The sequence below is a fragment of the Carlito syrichta genome, unplaced genomic scaffold (assembly GCF_000164805.1).
Source record: "Carlito syrichta isolate Samal-C Ts95f unplaced genomic scaffold, Tarsius_syrichta-2.0.1 Scaffold305649, whole genome shotgun sequence".
NCBI classification, from domain to species: Eukaryota; Metazoa; Chordata; class Mammalia; order Primates; family Tarsiidae; genus Carlito; species Carlito syrichta.
This window is the reverse complement of record NW_007249745.1, coordinates 327,516-346,064: the sequence shown is the minus strand read 5'-3', so window position 1 is coordinate 346,064 and position 18,549 is coordinate 327,516. Positions and strand designations below refer to the sequence as shown.

General features: G+C 53.9%; 1 protein-coding gene across 2 annotated transcripts in view; it reads right to left on the bottom strand.

Annotated features, from left to right (window-relative positions):
* FBXL19 (F-box and leucine rich repeat protein 19) overlaps window positions 1–18,549 on the bottom strand; it is a 20,752-nt gene that overhangs the window by 766 nt on the left and 1,437 nt on the right. The window contains exons 1-11 of one of the 2 annotated variants that reach the window (XM_008062038.2): window positions 18,182–18,216; window position 17,873; window positions 17,019–17,219; window positions 15,467–15,610; window positions 15,261–15,347; window positions 14,949–15,167; window positions 14,275–14,436; window positions 11,956–12,467; window positions 4,220–4,383; window positions 3,953–4,114; window positions 34–253 (exon numbers count right to left, since the gene is read on the bottom strand). In XM_008062038.2, the coding sequence (XP_008060229.1) occupies window positions 34–253; window positions 3,953–4,114; window positions 4,220–4,383; window positions 11,956–12,467; window positions 14,275–14,436; window positions 14,949–15,167; window positions 15,261–15,347; window positions 15,467–15,610; window positions 17,019–17,219; window position 17,873; window positions 18,182–18,216 (1,907 nt within the window). Of the gene's footprint in view, window positions 1–33; window positions 254–3,952; window positions 4,115–4,219; window positions 4,384–11,955; window positions 12,468–14,274; window positions 14,437–14,948; window positions 15,168–15,260; window positions 15,348–15,466; window positions 15,611–17,018; window positions 17,220–17,872; window positions 17,874–18,181; window positions 18,217–18,549 lie in introns of those variants that run through there. The other variant, XM_021714447.1, reaches the window with a different exon arrangement.

Sequence of the window (18,549 nt, the reverse complement as noted above, 5' to 3'; positions counted from 1 at the left end):
CGGGCGAGCAGGACGGAGCGGGGGCCGGGCTTACCAGCAAGATTGAGGTGCACCAGGGTCTCGCGGAGTGGGGACGTGGGGGCAGTGAGGAGGTGGACGCTGGGGTCCCCGACGTGGGCGCAGTGGCTCAGGTCCAGGGCGCTCAGCTGGGGTGCGTGGCGCAGCAGGAGCCGCAGGGAGGCATCCGTCAGCTCCAGGCCTGCCAGGCGCAGTTCTGCCACGCCCTGCAGCCGCCCCCGGCTCTCCGTTTGCCCTGGGCAGGCAGAGGGGAGGTCAGTACTCTTGGCCACGCTACCCCCACACCCAGGCGTCCAGGCCAGCTGCGCCTTACTGTACCCTCAAACCCGCTGCCGCCACGAAGAAGCCTCAACTTGCCCACTGTGTGGCTTGCTCTTCTGCCAAACACCCACACGTCCTGACCTCATCCGTTCACTGCTCATGTCACTTCCTCAGCGAGGCCTTCCAGGATTTGAAACTATTTGAGACTGTTAACGGTCCACACACTCCTACCCCTTCCCTGCATTGTGTTTTTTTTTCCCCCTTTTCTTTTGCTTTGCTTTTCGTGGTGAGACCCCAGCTCACTGCAGCCTTGACCTCTTAGGCTCCGGCAATCCTCCCGCTTCAACCTCCCAAGTAGCTGGGACTACAGGCGTGCGCCAACCATGCCTGGCTTGTTTTCTGTAGAGAGGAGGGAGGTGTTGCTATAGTGCCTAAGCTGGTCTCGAACTCCTGGGGTCAAATGATTCTCTCGCCTCAGCCTCCCCAACTGCTGGGATTATAGGCATAAGCCACCTTTTCCCTTTCTCACCAACTGAAATATACATTTTATTCTGTTTAATCTTTCCCTTCTGCCACAAGAATGTCAGTTCCACGAAGGCAGGAATTTTCACCTGTGTTGGTCATGACTCTCGCGCCAGCAACCAACACAGGAGGTGCTCGATAAATGTTCATTCACCAACACATGACATCCCCAAGTGACTACATTCCACACTGCTCTCACTTCCCCGCTCCTCCACGAATAGTAACCCCACCTCTCCATTCTCCCTGGTCTCCACTCTGGGTCACCAACCACTCTTGCCTGAACTCCTGGCCCAGCCTCCCTACTCACTCAGATCTTTCCTCTTCTTCCTGGCATTCACAGAGCTGTTCTTAAACACAAATGGGATGAAATCCCTCCTCTGCTAAAAACTCACTGAAGACACCTCAAAGAAGTCCAGTCTCCTTGGTAGAACATTCCGGTTCCTATAAAGGCCTCATCCCTGTCTAGGCTCCTTCTTCTCTCCCTTACCCCCAAATACCTGGGCCAAATTCCACGGTGGCCCTGCCAGACTGCCTGGCCAGTGTCCCAACCTTTCAGGTATGAACTCAGAGGCCTCTTCTTCCCCCATTTCCAGGGTTGAAGAGCTCACCCCTCATTTTGCACCCAAAGCACACAGTCTGCCTTTCTTTTATGCCACTGTCTGTCAAGCTGGAGAAGCTTCAGAGCTGGCTGACAGAGATTGCCCACCCCACCTCCAGAGTTTAGGTAGGACCACAGTGAGCTGTAGAGTTTACTTTTTTAGCAAGTTCTCCAGTGACGTGGATGCTGCTGGTACAGAGACCTCACTTTAAGAACCAGCCAGACTGGATACAGTGGCTCACACCTGTAATCCTAGCACTTTGGGAGGCAGAGGCAGAGGAAGGAGGATCGCTTGAGGTCAGGAGTTCATGACCAGCCTGGGCAACATAGCGAGACCTCATCTCTTAAAAAAAAAAAATCAGTTAGGTGTGGTAACACATGCCTACAGTCCCAGCTACTCAGGAGGAAGGATCGCCTGAGTCCAGCAGGTCGAGGCTGCATTGAGCTGTAATTGATTGTGCCGCTGCACTCCAGCCTGCTGGGTGACAAAGTGAGACCCTGACTCAAAACAAAGAAAGAACCACAGCCTTGGGAGACAAGTTCTCTGATCATCATTCCTATTTATAGATGAGGAAATTGAAGCACAAATCATAAAGCAATCTGTCCAAGACCACATGATTATGAAGTGCCAGCAAACTCGGGCTTGATATCTCTGAGTTCAAACGCTTACCACAATTCTATCTGACTCCCAGGCACTAGCCTAGCCCTGACTAGATCAGATGTCAAACGCCATGAAGCCAGCCTCCATAATTGTGTTACAGAGTTTGTGTAGTGCTAAAATTGTCTTAAATTAATGACAAAAAGGACATTTTTATAACAAATTTTAGATACTGAGCTTTCCCTTGAAAAATTATAAGCTCTGGCATCAATGGGCACCCCTTCCCATCTGACAATGATGGGCTGGAGCTGGGCTCCGAGGTGCCACCCCCTAAGTCCTGCACCAAGACATCCCATCACCTGCCAGCCACCTCTGTGGCCGCGTGACTTTGTAAACCCTACATTTTAGCCTGTCCTCCTGTCTCTGAGGAGCTGACTGCCTGGAGAGGGAATATACTTCCAAATGCCCTTGACTTTGGGCCACTGCTAAAGTCTATTAGAGAGGAAAGAGGTCACTTCTGGCATGGGTGGCAAAGTGGGCATCAAAGAGGATTTCACTGAAGTGGTGGCATTTAAGTTGGGCCTTCAAGGGTTTGAACAGGAAGCGAGGTGGGAGAAGAATACACCAGGCAGAGAACAAAAGCAAGGAAACAGAACTTCCATTTTGCCCTAGGAACACTTCATGAAGCCAGGGGCCAAGACAGAAAGAGCAGGTGTAAGGTGTTGAGGACCAGGAAGGCTCACTTTTGCAAGCTCCTGCTAAAGGGCTTGAACTGCAAGGAATTAAGGCAGAGAAGGGGTCAGCTGCCAGCCGGTCAGCACTTTCTCACTTCATGGAATGTACCCCTCTCAGTGCCTGCTTCACCTCCCCCTGCCCAAATCTTTCTGGCTCAGTCCAAGTCCAGTAAGAGTGGACAGCAGGCGAGTGCTCTGGCCTGGCTCTGTCTGTGTGACCTGTATCAGTCACTCAACCCCTGAGCCCTAGTGCCCTGTCCAGAAAATGCGGAAAATCTTAGTTCCTTCAGTTCTCCCTCTCAGGGCAGCTGAGAAGGGGTGGGGTGGGAAGACGGGAGCCAAAAAAGAGAGCTTCAAGAGATCTCTGAACAGGAAGATCCTCCATTTCAGGGCCCAGCAAATCTCCTTTCGGAAATATTTCCTCAAACTAGATTTCTCCCTCCCATTCTAGTTTTTTGCTCATTCATTCATTCAACAGATATTTACTGGCCACACCACTTAGCCAGGTACTGAGGCGAGCAGACAGCATTTGCCCTCCTGGAGCTAACGGTTCTCCTAGTGGGAGGGAACAGAGCTCAGGCAAATCACAGTATGATGCTGCTCTCAGAGGTGACAGGGACTCTGAGTTCAGTGGGGGAGGGGGTGGGATGGAGAGGTGCTTCTAGGAAGTGGCACTTGCAAGGCCTGAAGGATGACACGGTGTTAATGAGATGAAGAAAGACAGGGTATAAGTGTCAAGAGGAGTGGGTGCAGGCCCTGGGGCTGGAGGGTGGGTTCTTGGCAACGAGTCTGAGGTGGCTGAAATGCAGGGACATACAGGTCAGTGGGAGCCCGGGAGCGGACCCATGCTGGGTCTCAACAACTGTGGGAAATATCGGTCTTTATCCAAAGACCACGAGGGGAGCAATAACAGTTTGGAGCACAGGGGTGCCCCCAACCCCACCTCAATATAACATCAGGGTGTCTAGGCCTCTGCTCCCAGCAGCCTCCTTTGATAACATGGGCCTCCTGCACCACCAGTTTGCTGTGTCTCACGCTTCCTGGGAAAGCCCTGACCCTCAGTTCAAAGCACACAGCACTGGGTGAATGAATGAACAATGGCCAACCGGGGCCTTCCTGTTCTTCAAATACTTTAACACCCAGCGTGAGTCAGAAGAGCCCTCAGAAGCTTCATACCCCGCCTTGCCCAATCCATTCTACAGATGAGCAGACAGGCTGCACCTGGTTTGGTGTCTGGTGGAGGCAGCAGCAGCTCCCGGAGCTGGGAGTCTTTAACATCCTCGATCCAGCGGAGGTCCAGGAGCCGCAGGGCTGGCAGTGGGGCTGAGCCCAGGGCAGAAACGGAGAGCCAGGAGCAGCCGGAGAGCACCAGTTCCTGCAGGCCTGGGGGCGGGGGCGGGGGCGGGTCAGGAAGCAGGTGCTGGGAGGCCTCCAACCCAGGCCTGTTCCTCTCTCCCGCCTCCATCCGGCATCACCACCTCGCCCTACCTTGTAGTCGGTTCAGAAGCCACATGAGCTGCTTCTTGGAGACACCTGTCCAGCTGAGGTCCAGGGCTCGGGGCTGGCGTCGAACCACACCGCTGAGCATGGGCGGGGTCAGTGACTTCCGCCGGCTCAGGTCCATTCGAGGCCACAGGCGCTTGTCATAGCACCTGCCAGCCACAAGGGGGAGACAGAGACCTCAGTCCTCGGCTCCCGGGGCGCTCACAAGGCCCACACTCCAGAGGTTCACCCCAGCTTCCTCCTGGCCCACACAAACAACGGAGAGGTAAGAGGCTCCTGGCGCCGCCCAGAGCGCTGGGTCTGGGACCCGACTCCATCACTAAGTGGCTGCGAGACCCTGGGCAAGTCCGATCCTCTCCCACAGCCTCAGAAGCCTCGTTTATAAAATGAGGATAATGACCCAGACTCTGCCTGCCCCACAGGGCAGCTGTAAGATCAAATGAGGTAATTGCAGTGTGTAGGCCTTACAGCTTACAGAGCATGCTGCCAAATACACACACCAACAACACACGCTCTTGGATGCAACGCCAAAGGGCCCGGCGCTATGGGCAGCCCCTCAGCCACCTTTGGGCCGCTCAATTCCTCGCTAAACTATGGGTCTCATAGGCACTTCTCTCCTAATCTCTGCCCTCGATCCACATCTGCCCCAAGTTGGACTTACAGCCCTCATATTTTCTCCTTATTTGATTACTGTCTTCCTCTAACAAGTGTTAAGTTCCACAAGGGCAGATTTGGCTTTTTCACTTTGGTATCCCAAGTATCTAACATGCTGCCAGGGGCAAAGTAGGTTATTTGCTGCACATTTGTTTTTGTTTCTTTTCTTTGTTTGTTTTTTTGAGTTGGGGTCTCAAGTCAGGCTGGAATGCAGTGGCATGATCACTGCTCACCACAAATTATCCTTCCGGCGGGGCTCGGTGGCTCAGCCTGTAACTTTAGCACTTTGGGAGGCAGAGGCGAGTGGATTGTCTGAGCCCACGGGTTTGAGACAAGCCTGGGCAACTTGGCAAGACCTCGTCTCTATAATACATTTTTTTAAAAATTAGCCGGGTGTGGTAGCACGCACCTGTAGCTCCAGCTACTTGGAAGCCTGAGGCAGAAGGATCGCCTGAGCCCAGCGGGTTGATGCTGGGGTGGCTGTGAGCATGCCACTGCAGTCCAGCCTGGGCAACACAGTGAGACTCCGACTCAAAAAAAAAATTGTCCTTCCACCTCAGCCTCCTGAGTAGTTGGGACTACAAGTGCACCACCACGCCAGGCTAATTGTATTGGTTTTTTTGTGAGTCAGAGTCTCACTCTGTTGCCCAGGCAGGAGTTGTAGTGGCACAATCACGGCCACCGCAGCCTTGACCAGCTGGGCTCCAGTGATCCTTCTGCCTCAGCCTTCCAAGTAGCTGGAACCACAGGCATACGCCACCATGCCCAGTTAATTGTTTGATTTATTGTAGAGATGAGGTCTCCCTATGTAGCCCATACTGGTCTCGAACTCCTGGGCTCAAGCAATCCTCCTGCCTCAGCCTCCCAAAGTGCTAGGATTACCGGTACGAGCCACTGCACCTGGCCTGTGCACATTTATTGAATGAATGAATTAAGCCAGTAACTACTTAGAGCTTCCACTGAGCACTCCCCACTTCCACCTCACTGATAGCTATTCATTTGTTCAGTGTTTATAGAAGGCCTGGTAGGGCCCAGGAATTAAAGCTACGAAGATGAATGAGGCCTGAATAAACTCACACAGGTTTCCTGATCCCAACACTCCAAGAACCCTGACTAGCTTAACATGCAGTACACTGGAGAAGGGCTTCCCAAACTTATTTTGCCAGGGAACCCTTCCCCACCTCTCCCAAGGTAGTCTATTAACACTTTGTGGTATGCTAAAGTCCCTGTGGACTCTGAGAACTCTTCCAGTTCAGTAATTCATGTCAGGAAATGCCTTTGACACAACATGTAGGCAGAAGCAACAGGGGTGGGTGGGCCCCGGGAAGCTGTTTCTTACCTCCCTCCCACCCCACATGACTCTGAAGGACTTTCCCTTCGGGAAGCCTCGGCTGGAGCAGTGACTCCTAAGTTCCGACTGCCATCCACTTATCTGCAGAATCTGAATTTCTCTTTGAATCATCCCCCGCTCTTTGCACTTAAAACCACTGTTGTTTCACATAAATACGGGAACCTTAAACACAAGAACAGGCCAGGGTTATGACATTCTAGCCAGGTTGCTGTGACTCAGGCCACCACCTATTTTCTTAATCAGGGAGATAAGCAGGTAACAGAGGAGTGGTAAAGATAAAAGCACCCAATGGAGACAGATAGAGATCCTTTTCAAAACTCTCAGAAGGATCAAACCATGTTTTGTGTCATTGCCTGGTCTACTCCAGAGCTCCACTGTGACTTTGAGGGAATCCTGGGGCACAGACACTAAGGCTTCAATCTGGATACCCCCACCCCTCGGCTACCCACCTCTTGTCCCTTCCTATTACCCACCCTCCCCTTCCGGGCATTCCAGCCTCTCCCCCTCCTGATTCCTTCCACTCAGCCAATAAACATCTGCCAATCTCTCCGATCTGAAAAATGAAAAACTCAACTCACCTTCAACCCAGCTTTGGCCCCTTGCTCCCATCCTTTTTCTCTCTTTCCAATCAGTGAATGCTTGCTCCACCCAACACCCCTCTCTGCCCACTCTGATCCAGCCCTGAGTCCTGGTTCAACTGCCACCACTTCCTTGAAGCCACTTTCCTTCCACGTTCAACGGCTGGGAGGAAGCCCTTTTCCTCGGGGCACCCACAGGCTCTCAACTGAGTTTCTGTATCATACACTACAAGAGTCAGGCCAAATCAACTGCCTGCCTACGGACACACAGCGTTGTCTGCTGCCAACATGTTTTGGCACACGCCGTACCTCTGCCAACCAACCCAGACCCTTCCAGGCTCAGCTCCAGTGTCTCCTCTTCCAGGAAGTCTTCTCCCCTGACCCTTTCTTGGCTAGAGATCTCAGTCCTGTGGTCCTTGTGTGACTAGGACACTGGGATTAAACCTCAGAGGGGCGGCCAATAGGCACTGAGGGGCGCACTGAGCCCAAGTTCCAGCTACACAATGAGGAGACACAGACAGTCTGCAGTTTAACTGAAGTGACGGGGGCTACATTAAGAGGCAACTCGAGCACTGTGACGGGGAGGCTCCGGGGTGATGGTACCTGCACCAAGGATAGCAGGAGTGAAGCCAGCAAGGGGAGGGGAAGATCTCCCAGTCAGGAAGAACCTGTGTCTAGGCCCCAAGAGAAAAACAAAAACGGAGAGCTCTGGGAACCTCGGGAACAAAATCTCATCATAGTCATGAGAATGCGACAATGATGATGACCGCAGCACTAATAACTAGCGCCTATCCAGGGCTCACTTTGTGCCAGGACTGTTTTCTGCATTAAGCATTTAACCTCACAACAGCCCTAGGAGATGAATATTATTGTCATCATCTCCTTTTTACAGCTAAGGAGCATGAGGCCCAGAGAGGTTAAGAAACTTGTTCAGGGTCCCGCGACTCCTAAGTGATAGCAGAGCCAAGCCTGTCTGGGTGGAGAGCTGAACTCTTGAGAAGAGAAGAGGAGGGGTGAGGCTGCAAGGAAGGTTCAGAGTAGGGGTGTCATGTCAAGGAAGGCTGAAATACCAGGCCAGGAACCGTTGTGGTCACAGAGCCCCGAGGTAAGGAGTGTGAGCAGTGGGGCCTGCGTTTCCCAAACCATTAAGTGGGGTGAAGGACAGCACTTCCTTCAAAGGTTGCTGTGACCATGGAGGAAGACAGTACAGGGAAAATGCTTAGAGCACTCACTGGGCCCCGGCTCACGTCCATATGTCCAGTAGGACTGTGGGAGTTCCTCGTGAGGGTGACAGAGAGCATGGACAGGTTCTTAAGCTGCCACTGAGGCAAGAAGCAGGAAAAGCCAAGGCATGCCATCATCCTGGAGATGAAGGTCTAAGTTCCCCAGCCTATTCATTTTCTCCTGGACTACAGTCACCGACTAACTGAGTCGGTACTCGGTTAAGCCCACCTGATAAACCCTTAATTCAAATCCTAAACCTTCCTCTTGCAGAATCCCCCCAGCAACATGGAGCTGGACCAGCCCCGGCTGCTCCCTGTGAGCTCACAGCCTTGTGGGTGCCAAGCACAGCCAGTTCTCACTCCCTGAGCTCTCTGGGCTCCCGATGCCACTCTGTCTTCCAATCCGTCTATTTCTAGGCCTCTACTCCCAGCCCCAAATGGCCTTGACCCTGTGTTCTGGTCCCTTCCTTGCCGCCCTCTGCCCATGTCCTTGAAAGCCTCCTTCCTGCAACTCAGCAACTCCTCCATGCCTTCCCGCCATCCTCCCTCCTCTCGCTCTCAAGGGGTCACTTTGCTTCCCAGTTCAAAGAAAAGATGGAGTTCACCAAACAGTAAAGTCTTCAGCTTCCTGTCCTCCCACCTACAGACGTCTCTCCAGCTCCACCCTCTCCTACCTCCTTCCACACTGCATCCTGGTTTCCTCATTTCATTCATTCAACAAGTATTTTTTCAGTACCTACTGGATACCTAGAACTAGGGACACAACTAGAAGACACGGGTGGAGTCCTAGCCTTGGAGTTGACTTCCTTGACTCCATGCAGGCTGGCTTTGGTGCTCCCACCCCCCTCATGGCACAGCTAGGGATACCAAGGCTGCCTTGCAGCAAAATCCAGCCGCCACTTCTTGGCCCTTCTTGGCCTATGGCCTCTCACCATCATCCACTTCTGCTCATCATTCCTCCCTCCCTCAGTATCTCTCCTCCAGGTCCCAGCTCATCCTTGACCCTCTCCGATTCTCTGACCTGCTCTTTCTCAGATTCACAAATACTAACATTCTGTTCTCCGCACTCATCATCACAGCTGCTACCCTACGGGATGAAAAGACCCGAGCTGTATCTTTTTCTTGAGCATCAGATGGCAGATCCAGCTGCTATCCTGCCAGCATCGTGTCACTAGCCACAGGTCTAGCCACAGGTTTTTCAGACCACCCATGTCAAACCTGACCTCCTTACTTTCCTCTGGAACCTGTTCCTCCATATTCCTGAGCTTGGGGAATGGGGCTATTGCCCATCCAGGCTCCTGGGCCAGAAACTCAGTTGAGTCACCCAGCTGCCCCCAAAGCCAGTTAGTCACCAAATCCAAGCCATTCTACTTCTTTAAAAAGTTCTCAGGGCAGGTGCGGTTGCTCACATCTATAATCCCAGCATTTTGGGAGGCCAAGGTGAGAGGATTGCCTGAGCCCACGGGCTCGAGACCAGTCTGGGCAACTTGGCGAGACCGCATCTCTACAATACATTAAAAAAAAAAAAAATTAGCCAGGCATGGTGGTGCAGGCCTGTAGTTCCAGCTACTTGGAAGGCTGAGGCAGAAGGATCACCTGAGCCCAGCAGGTCTAGGGTGCAGTGGCTGGGAGCATGCCACTGCACTCCAGCCTGGGCAACAGAGTGAGACCCCAACTAAAAAAAAAAAAAAAAAGAAAAAAAAAAAAGTTCTCAACCCAGGCTTGGTGCAGGGGCTCACACCTGTTTTCCCAACACTTTGGGAGTTCAAGGTGGGAGAATCACTTGAGCCCAGGAGTTTGAGCTGGGCAACATAGCAAGATCTCATCTCTACCAAAAGTAAAAAATTTAGCTGGGCATGGTGGCACACGCCTGTAGTCCCACTTACTAGGGAAGCTGACGTGGGAAGATCCCTTGAGCCCAGGAGGTTGAGGTTGCAGTGAGCTGTGACTGTGCCACTGCACTCCAGCCTGGGCGACAGAGTGAGACTCTGACACACACACACCACACAAAGTTCTCAACCTGAATCCCTTCCTCACCTCCTCTGCTTTTGTGCTCAGACCTGGCAGAACCTCCTGAGTGGTCCTGCTGTGCCCACAGGCCCTTGCTATGCCCTACCCTGGTGCTTTTTACTGAAAGGCACCATTTTATTGAGTGTTAAGTATCCTTAAGGCACTGTACTAAGTGCTTTGCAGAAACCACTTCATTTACTCCTCATAAGGTGAGCATTAATACAAACACCAGACTACAGATGAGAAAACTAAGGCCTTGAGCAGTATGGCTATCCACCCATGGCCGCACAGCCAGGAAGAGCTGGAGTCACAGTTGATGAAACCCATTAATGCCAGACTCCAGGATCCAAGCTGGAAACGACTATGCAGTCCAGTCTCTTTTCTTTGTCCACTTCCAGTCACAAGTCTCTCCTTGAGGTAAAAATCAGGTCCTTTTCCATTCTGGGTCCCACACACCAAGCATAAAGCTGGCCCTGAAGGGCCTCAGCAAACATGCCCTCAATTAATACACAAGACAGCAACTTCTGTCACTATCTGCTTCTATGTTGCAAGTTGACTAGGAGCTCTTCAAGGGCACAGATCTATGTTCTAAGGGCTGGCAGTCTATGCTTTTAGTAAATATTTGTAACTGAGTAAATAATAATGATTACTGTTAAGGCATTGAGTGACTCCTATTTCCCAGATGCTGTGCTCAGTTCTTTATGTGTGTCAGTCCACGAAACACTATGAAATAAGAGCTTTAATAACCCTGGTTTCTCAGATGAAGAAACTGAGGCACAGGGAAGTTAAGCAACTGGCATACGGAGGAAGAACAAGATTCATCACAGGCAAAACCTCGAGAGCCTGCACTGCGGTGCTCATGGCCCCACATTCTCCAGAGACCACAAGCCAGGCACTAACACCTCAGACCTCACCCGGAGGAAGAGGACTGGGGTTTGAGTTCAGCCACTACCTTGCACTCTGATGTCAGGTGTCCCCCTTCCCTCACAGGGCTGCTATTCTGGAACAAACCACCTAACAGTTGTGAAGTGCTCAACTGGGCATCTGGTCCAAGCCACAGCAAGCACCTGAGAATGAGCCTGAGTTGATTCATTTACCAAAACATTTCCTGAGCACCTACCCTGTCCTTGTCCCGTGCTCGGGACATGATGATAAAACAAAGTACCTGCCTCACCCCAGCAACCAATGGGAACATAAAAATTAGTGAATGAACGAAGGCTCATTAGTCCACAGAAGTTGCTCTATTAGGGAAACAAAGTGCTGGGGAGCTTGATGAGAGGAGGAAGAATATGTTGGGGGATGGGATCAGAGAGGAAGACAAGAGGCTTGGTAGGGTGATCAATATTTCAGAACAAGGTGCAGGGTGGGCAGGAGGACGGGCAGCGGGTGTTAGTTGTGGCTCCAGAGAAGGAGGAAGCTACAAGCCCAGTAAGGGGGCCCAAGCACAGCTGCTTTCGAGAGAGCAGGGGCTTACCCAGCAAGCAGCTCTCTTCTACGTAAACAAGACCCACACTTAGGCTGCCATCAAAGTGGCAGTAGGAAAGTGAGCTGACACGTCGCAGCACCCAGCACTGGCTGACACACACCAAGCCCTCATCAACACGAGCTGGTATTAAGAGGAAGACTCTGGGGCCACGGGTCTGGGCTCAAACTCCTGGTGCTAACACTTCCTCTCCTCCGCATGACCTTAGGCCTCAGCTTCACTTGCAAAAGAGGAAAACAGCATCTACCTCGCAAAGGTTCTACCATGAGCTGATGAATGGGAAACTGCCTGTGCATGGTAAAGGAAGAATCATCAACAAGAAAACAAGGCCCCAGGAGGACCAGAGGCCTACCGCAGGTCACACAGCAAGCGAGAAACACGTTCCCGTTGGCAGCGGAGCTCAGGCATGCCGGGCCACTCACCAGCGGCTCCAAGTCCGGCAGACGCGCATACAGATGCACAGCTCTCGGGGCCCGAGGTGCTGGAAGACGCGAAGCCAGGCGGCCCGGGGCAGGGGGTGGTCGGATCCAGCAGCCAAAGGCAGCGTGTCGGGCTCAGGGCTTCGAGGTGGGGGCCGCACCACGTGCCGCTCCAGCTGTGGAGGCCGGGGTGGTGGGGCGGGGCCCAGGGGCCAGCTGAGCAGAGGCCCCCCACTGCCTGGGCGCACGGCCCGCCGCCCCCCGCGGTTCTCCTTCTCGCCAGAGCTGCCCCGGGCTGGCCGTCGCCCATTCCGAGCCTCGCCGGGAGCCTCGTCCTCACTCAGCGATGTGCCTGATGAGTCGGAGTCAGAGTCCGAGTCCGAGGAGGAGGAGGAGGTGTCAGGCACCCGCTCCAGCAGCTGGCACATCCGCTTGAAACGCTCCAGCTTCTCCCTCTGTGGTGACGGGGATGGCACCGCCGGGCCCTCAGCAGAGGCCAAAGGCGGCTTTGGTTTCTGCAGGGAGACAGAGTGAGGCTGTTCTAGGGCCTGGGGCACACTCTCCCAGCCCCCTTCCCCTGAGGAGTCACCAGGGGAAGAACAGCCCAAGGGACAGTCCTGAGTTCCAGCCCTGGTTCTGCTCCTTAAGTGTGAGAATTTGGGCAAGTCCTTGCCATCTCTGGACTTCAGTTTCCTTATCTGTAACATAAAGGTGCTAATTCAAAGAGTTTAAAGCCTTATGGGTTTTTTTCTTCTCTTTGAGTTGGGGCCCTCACTCTGTCTTCGCCCAGGTTGGAGTGCAGTGGCATGAACATGGCTCACCACAGCCTCGACGTCCTGGGCTCAGGCAATCCTTCTGCCTCAGCCTTCCGAGGAGCTGGGACTACAGGCACATGCCACCACACTCAGCTCTTTTTAATTTTTTTGTAGAGATGGGGTCTCGCTGTGTTGCCTAGGCTGGTCTCAAACTCCTGGGCTCAAGCAATCCCCCCACCTTGGCCTCCCAAAGTGCTGGGATTACAGGTGTGAGCCACAGCACCCAGCCCCGTATGGTTTTAATGGTTTATGAAGTTCCAAAGGAATAAGGTATGGAGAACAGTTAGAGACCTAACTTATTGTGAGTACTGGTTTGCCTGTCAACTCTCTGTATGACTTTGGGATGCTTTATCATCTATGACATGGAACAGCTGGACCAGACAATTCCGAGTCTCTCTGCAACAAAGTAAGAGTAACAGTGATCATCTGCCCCACATGAGCACTCCGTACTCGCTGACTCATTCTGTCCTCTCAGTACTCTAGCATAGTGGCAACTTGGGCCAGTCTTTTTGGACATGAGGAAACTGAGGCTCAAGGAAACTGACTCGCCTGAGGTTACAAGTTGACAAGCGGGCTGGCCCCAGTGCAGTGGTGTTTACCACTAATTGATCACAAATTGAAAAGTGGCAAGGCAGGAATTGAACACAATCAGGCAGACTCTTATAGTGTGCCAGTGTGAAATAATATCTGAGTTCTGGATTTGCTGTGTGACCTTGGGCAAGTCTTTAAACCTCTCTGGGCCTTATTTCCCTTGACACTATGTAAAAAAAAATTTTTTTTTGAGTCAGAGTCTCACTCTGTCGCCCAGGCTGGAGTGCAGTGGCACACTCACGGCCACTGCAGCCTCACCTGCTGGGCTCAGGTGATCCTTCCACCTCAGCCTTCCAAATAGCTGGAACTACAGGCATGCACCATCACACCGGGCTAATTTTTTGATTTATTGTAGAAATGAGGTCTCACCAAGTTGCCCAGGCTGGCCTCAAACCCATGGGCTCAGGCAATCCTCTCACCTCAGCCTCCCAAAGTGCTGGGATTATGGGTTTGAGCCCCTGCGTCTGGCCTGACTCTATATAAATTTTATAGCTTACAAAGCTTATTTACTTTCGTTACTTCATTAGATTGATACAGTTCTATGGAACTGTATAAGATGGGTAAGGTAGGTAGTATCGCCTCCATTTTACGGATGAGGAAACTGAGGCTCAGAGTAGCTGACAAGGTGTCAAGACCATACAAAGAGTCAGCGATTGTACAGAAATCTGAACTCAGTCCTTTCTCCTTTAAGGCTTGGAAAGATGAGGCAAATGAGTCAGATGATACCCTAAGGGTTCTTAGGAAGTCAGAGGCTCCAGTGGCTTGGACCCAACTCTTCCCAACTGTCCAGAGGCCCACTGTGGCCAAGCAGAGCCAGGACAGGACGAGGTGAACAGGAAGGGGCAGCTCTCTGTCTCCAGGGTGGAGGGTGGGGCAAGGAAAGGTGGGAGGGGGAGGGAGGAGGTCCCCGGCACACCTCCCAGTTCTCGGGAGGGAGCCCAGGGTGGCAGGACGAGAAAGCCTGGCTCGGATTCAGAACCCTGGGGGGCAGAAGGCCTGGGCCGCCTGGGTCCGATCCTCGGAGGAGGCAGGCGTCTCCACCCACCTTCTTCAGGTGCCTCTCTCGGCCTCCTTTCACCTACCAGGGCAAGAGGGAGATATGGGGGAAGGGAGAGACCCCATTAGGCTCTCGGTGCCCGCAAAACTAAGGGCGATGCCCTCCTCTTGACTACAAATCCCAGAAGCCCCCATTCCAGGGAGAACTCTGAGCATGCTCACCTTGCAACCAGTGTCTTGGCTCACTGAGCATGCTCTCATCTCCTCTTTCTTCCCCCCTCAGGCCCTTGCCAGCCCCTCCCTCCTCCTCCGTAGCAGTTAATGTGAGCATGCTCTCTCCTTCCTCCCTAACCCACCCAGAGCTCCCAAAGGTTTCCAGCAGTGCCTGTTCCCCTTACCTGTGCCCTCCTCCACACTGAGCATGCTCCATCCTCCCCCCACCCAACAACTCCTGAACTACATCTCCCAACAATCCCCAAGGAAACCCACGGAGCGGAGCCTGCTAGGCCCACCCCCACCCCCACAAAAAATGGCCAGGACTACAGCTCCCAGAATCCCTTGGGCTGGACCTAGTGAGCATGCCCCATGGCTCACCTTTTTCCTTGGGGTGGGGGGCTCATTCCCTGCCTCCCTCTCCTTTCGTTTGGGGGGCCCAGGCACGTCCTCTGGGGGGGGGCCAGCAGGTAGGGGGCCCTTACGCCTGGGCGGGGGCGGTGGAAGCGGCGGCTCCTCCGTCAGCTTCCATCCACTCCCCAGGCTCGCGCCCTCCTCGCCATTGTCGGCCCTGCGGCGTCCTGGCCCCTCACCTGAATCCTGGATAGATGAAAGCTGAGGGTGAGGTCCTGCATAGCTCCCCAACCCACCGCCTACCCAGAGCCCAGCACCGAGCCCGGCTCCTGCCCCTACCTTGCTGGTGCGGCCTTCCTGGGTGCAGCGAGGGCACTCCCAGCAGTTGGGGATCTCTGCATTGATGACACCCTCAGCCTTCCCCATCTGTAGGCAAGAGGGCAGGAGCGGATGTTGGGTGCCAGTAAACCCAGTGCTGTGTGCCCCACCTCCTTGCTCCTGACAGTCTGCCCCACCCCAGACTCCAGGGTCCCCGGGGCTATCACCTTCAGGCAGCCAGGGTGGACGATCTCGTTGCAGATTGTACACTCCATGAGGCTCAAACCAAATTTCTCTTCCTCTCCCTCCACTGTGTCCTCCTTCCCAGCCTCCCCACACAAGAGGCACACAGCTGTGTGTGGGAGCACGGGCTGTTGGGGGAGAGGGGGCATCAGGGACCCCGAAAGCAAGCAACAGGGGGAAGACCCTTCTTTCTAGGGACCTGGGCCAGCTGCTGGATGAAGTTCAGAACCCAAGGGCCAAGCTGGGTCAAATTCTGAATTTGCTCCTTTCTGGCAGTATTATCTTGAGCAACTGATTTAACCTCCTGAAGTCTCTGTTTCTGCATCTGTAAAATGGGGCTAATAATCTTTCCCTTGCAGGACACTTGCAAGAATGAGATAATGCATGAGGGGCATTTGATACATAGTTGTTACTACTGTTGTGATTGTTTCCGTTGGATCCAGGGCCAGAGTGACCCTGAAATTGTAGCTGGCTTTGGGGAGGGAGAGGCCACAGGCAAATATGACAATAAGACTCAGAGAGGGTTGGAGAAGACACTGTAGCAGCTTAGGGTGATTTCAAGGTTGCTCAATGGACAGCCCAAGAGTTGCTCTGAATCCCACAATGAACCAGGTTTTGGCAAGACCCCCGAGAACACTAAAGGCAGCTGGCTAGTCCTGGGGAAAACAGGAAGAGCCTCCAGACAGTGTGACTTTGGGGAGGATAATGGTGACACTGAGTCAGATCAGGGATGCTAAAGACTAGGGAAGATGCAGGTAGGAGAAGAAAGAAAAGGAAAGTGAGACAAGAGGTTGGGGGACAAAGGAAGAGAAGAGAGGGGTTGAGGGTGGAGGCCAACCAGGAAAGAGTGCAGAAGGAAGAGAGGGAGGTGATGGTGTGGGGAAGGGGATGCAGGATGCACCTGGCTCCTTGTGGCTGCTGGGGAAGGGCTGCTCTCTGGAGCCCGAAGGCTCGAAGGATGAGGAACATAGGGCGGAAACCCATGTTTCCCTGATACCTACTGTGTGCTGGGCCTTGTGGTGGGCACATTTGTGTCCATGCTACTGTTTAATTTTTACAATTCAGCAAAGGAAACATTTTACAGAGAAGGTACCTGAGGTTCAAAGTAATTTGCTCAAGGTCACAAAAGGATGAGACTGGCCTCCAATCCAAGACTACCCTGGGTGAGGAAGAGGCCAGAGAAGGGCAAGACCTGTTCAAAGGGGCCCAGTTCCGGGGCTGGGCCCCCCCGGGGTGCACAGATACCTCTGGGGGTTGGCATAGCAGGGGCTGGGAATCCTATGGGTTTGTGCCTCTGAGAGCTGGGAGAAAGGTGAAGGTGGGGACTGGCTCAGATTCTTCTGTGCACTCGGGCATTGCCCCCCACTTAGAGCTGAGGACAAACCGGGGAATGAAGAAAGGAAATGAATGACTGAACAAACAGCAGCTCTACAGCACACCCTGGGAGGCAGCCGTCATCCCAGAAAGGTATTGGGCCAGCTGGGGAAGGATGCGCAGAGCTCCAGAGGGGCCTAACTTAGTGGGGGCAGAACTCACGGCAGTGCACTGCCGGAGCAGGCACGACTGCTTCATGCGCCCGGGCCCCCCGAACTTCTTCATGTCTCGGCAGAAGTGGCAGTCCCCGCACTCAGTTCGCACACAGGCCCGGCAGCGGCGGCAGCGGGTTCGGCGTCGGCGCGCTCCGGCCCCCGGCCCCCGGCTGCTCGACGACATTGGGGGCGTCAGCAACGCCGAGGGCTGTGGGTAGATGGAGGTAGGGTCAGATGGGCCCACTGGGGCCCCGGCCTGGGAGCCTCCTGGCAGCCCCCCACCCCTAGGCAGTCAGAGCTTGCCCTCTTCCCTGGGGGACAAGAAGGTCACCCCCTCTTGTGTGTCTGGGGGGGCCACTCCCTCTACTCAAGGCCTCTCTGTCCCTGCAGCAGCTCAAGAGGAGCCACAAGAACTGGCTTCCTGACCGCCTCTCTCCTCCTCTAACACTTTCTCAGTGTCCCTGCCATAGCCCATGGAGGAAGAAGGGACACTGGGCCCTCTCCTCTGACATCCCCACACCCAGGCTCCTTGGCAAGGCCTGGCACTCCTTGCCTGTGGCCTTCCAACTCTTCCCCTGCTATCCAAATGTCGAATACCGCAGGCTCTTCCAACCTAAAACTCCTCAGATTTACCTCTAAGACACCCACAGATGCCTCGGTGGAAGCTCCAGACTTTTCTTTTTCCCTCTCTCTTTCATACGCAACAGCTATCCAGTCTCTCTTTCCCCCAATATATCCTCAGATATCCTGCTATATAAATAAACCCAGATATCCTCACCAGATCCGATGGGATCTTTGCCCCCAATCCCTAATGGCCCCCGCTGCCCCCTAACTTCCCAGGCCTCTGACACCCCCAGGGACTCTTCTTAAGCCCAATACCTCAAGTCTTCTGTTCCCCACAGAGCTCCCTCGGCTCTAAGACATCCTCCTCTTGGATCGCTCAGGTCAACCTGGGCAATCTCCCAGATTCCCTGGGATTCTAGAATCCAGCCTGACATCTCCACAAAACTCAGGATGGGCTCAGACTCAGATCCCCCCAGCTTCCCAGGCTGCTTTCCATCCCTAATTGTCTAGAATCCCTTGGGCTCCCCTTCCCATGGAAACCAGATCCTCCAAGATCCCATATGGACTCAGGAGACCTGAAGGGTCTCTTCCCAGTCAGAGTCTTACCCTAGTTCCCCCTTTCCAGAGACTTCCAGACCCATCCATGGGGGTAAGGGGCCCTCCAACGCTCCAAGGGAGGGGCCTGGAGGGCGGCGACTGCAGGCAGGGGTGGGGTGGGGGTCTCAAGGGGAAGCAGGGTCTAGGAAGGAAGGCCAGTGCCCCAGGGTTGAGAGGTAATAGGACGGAGGGCTGGAGATGAGGAGTTTGGAGCAAAGAGAGGGTGAGGCTGGGGGCGGGGAAGGTAGAGAGGCCGGGCTGAGGATGAATGGGAGTGGGAGCTGCCCAGGTCTGGGGGTGAGGAGGAGCCGCACGAACCCACCTCACACGTGTCCCGGGAGCCATCTCTCCCTTCTCGGCAGCTCCCGGCGGGTCGG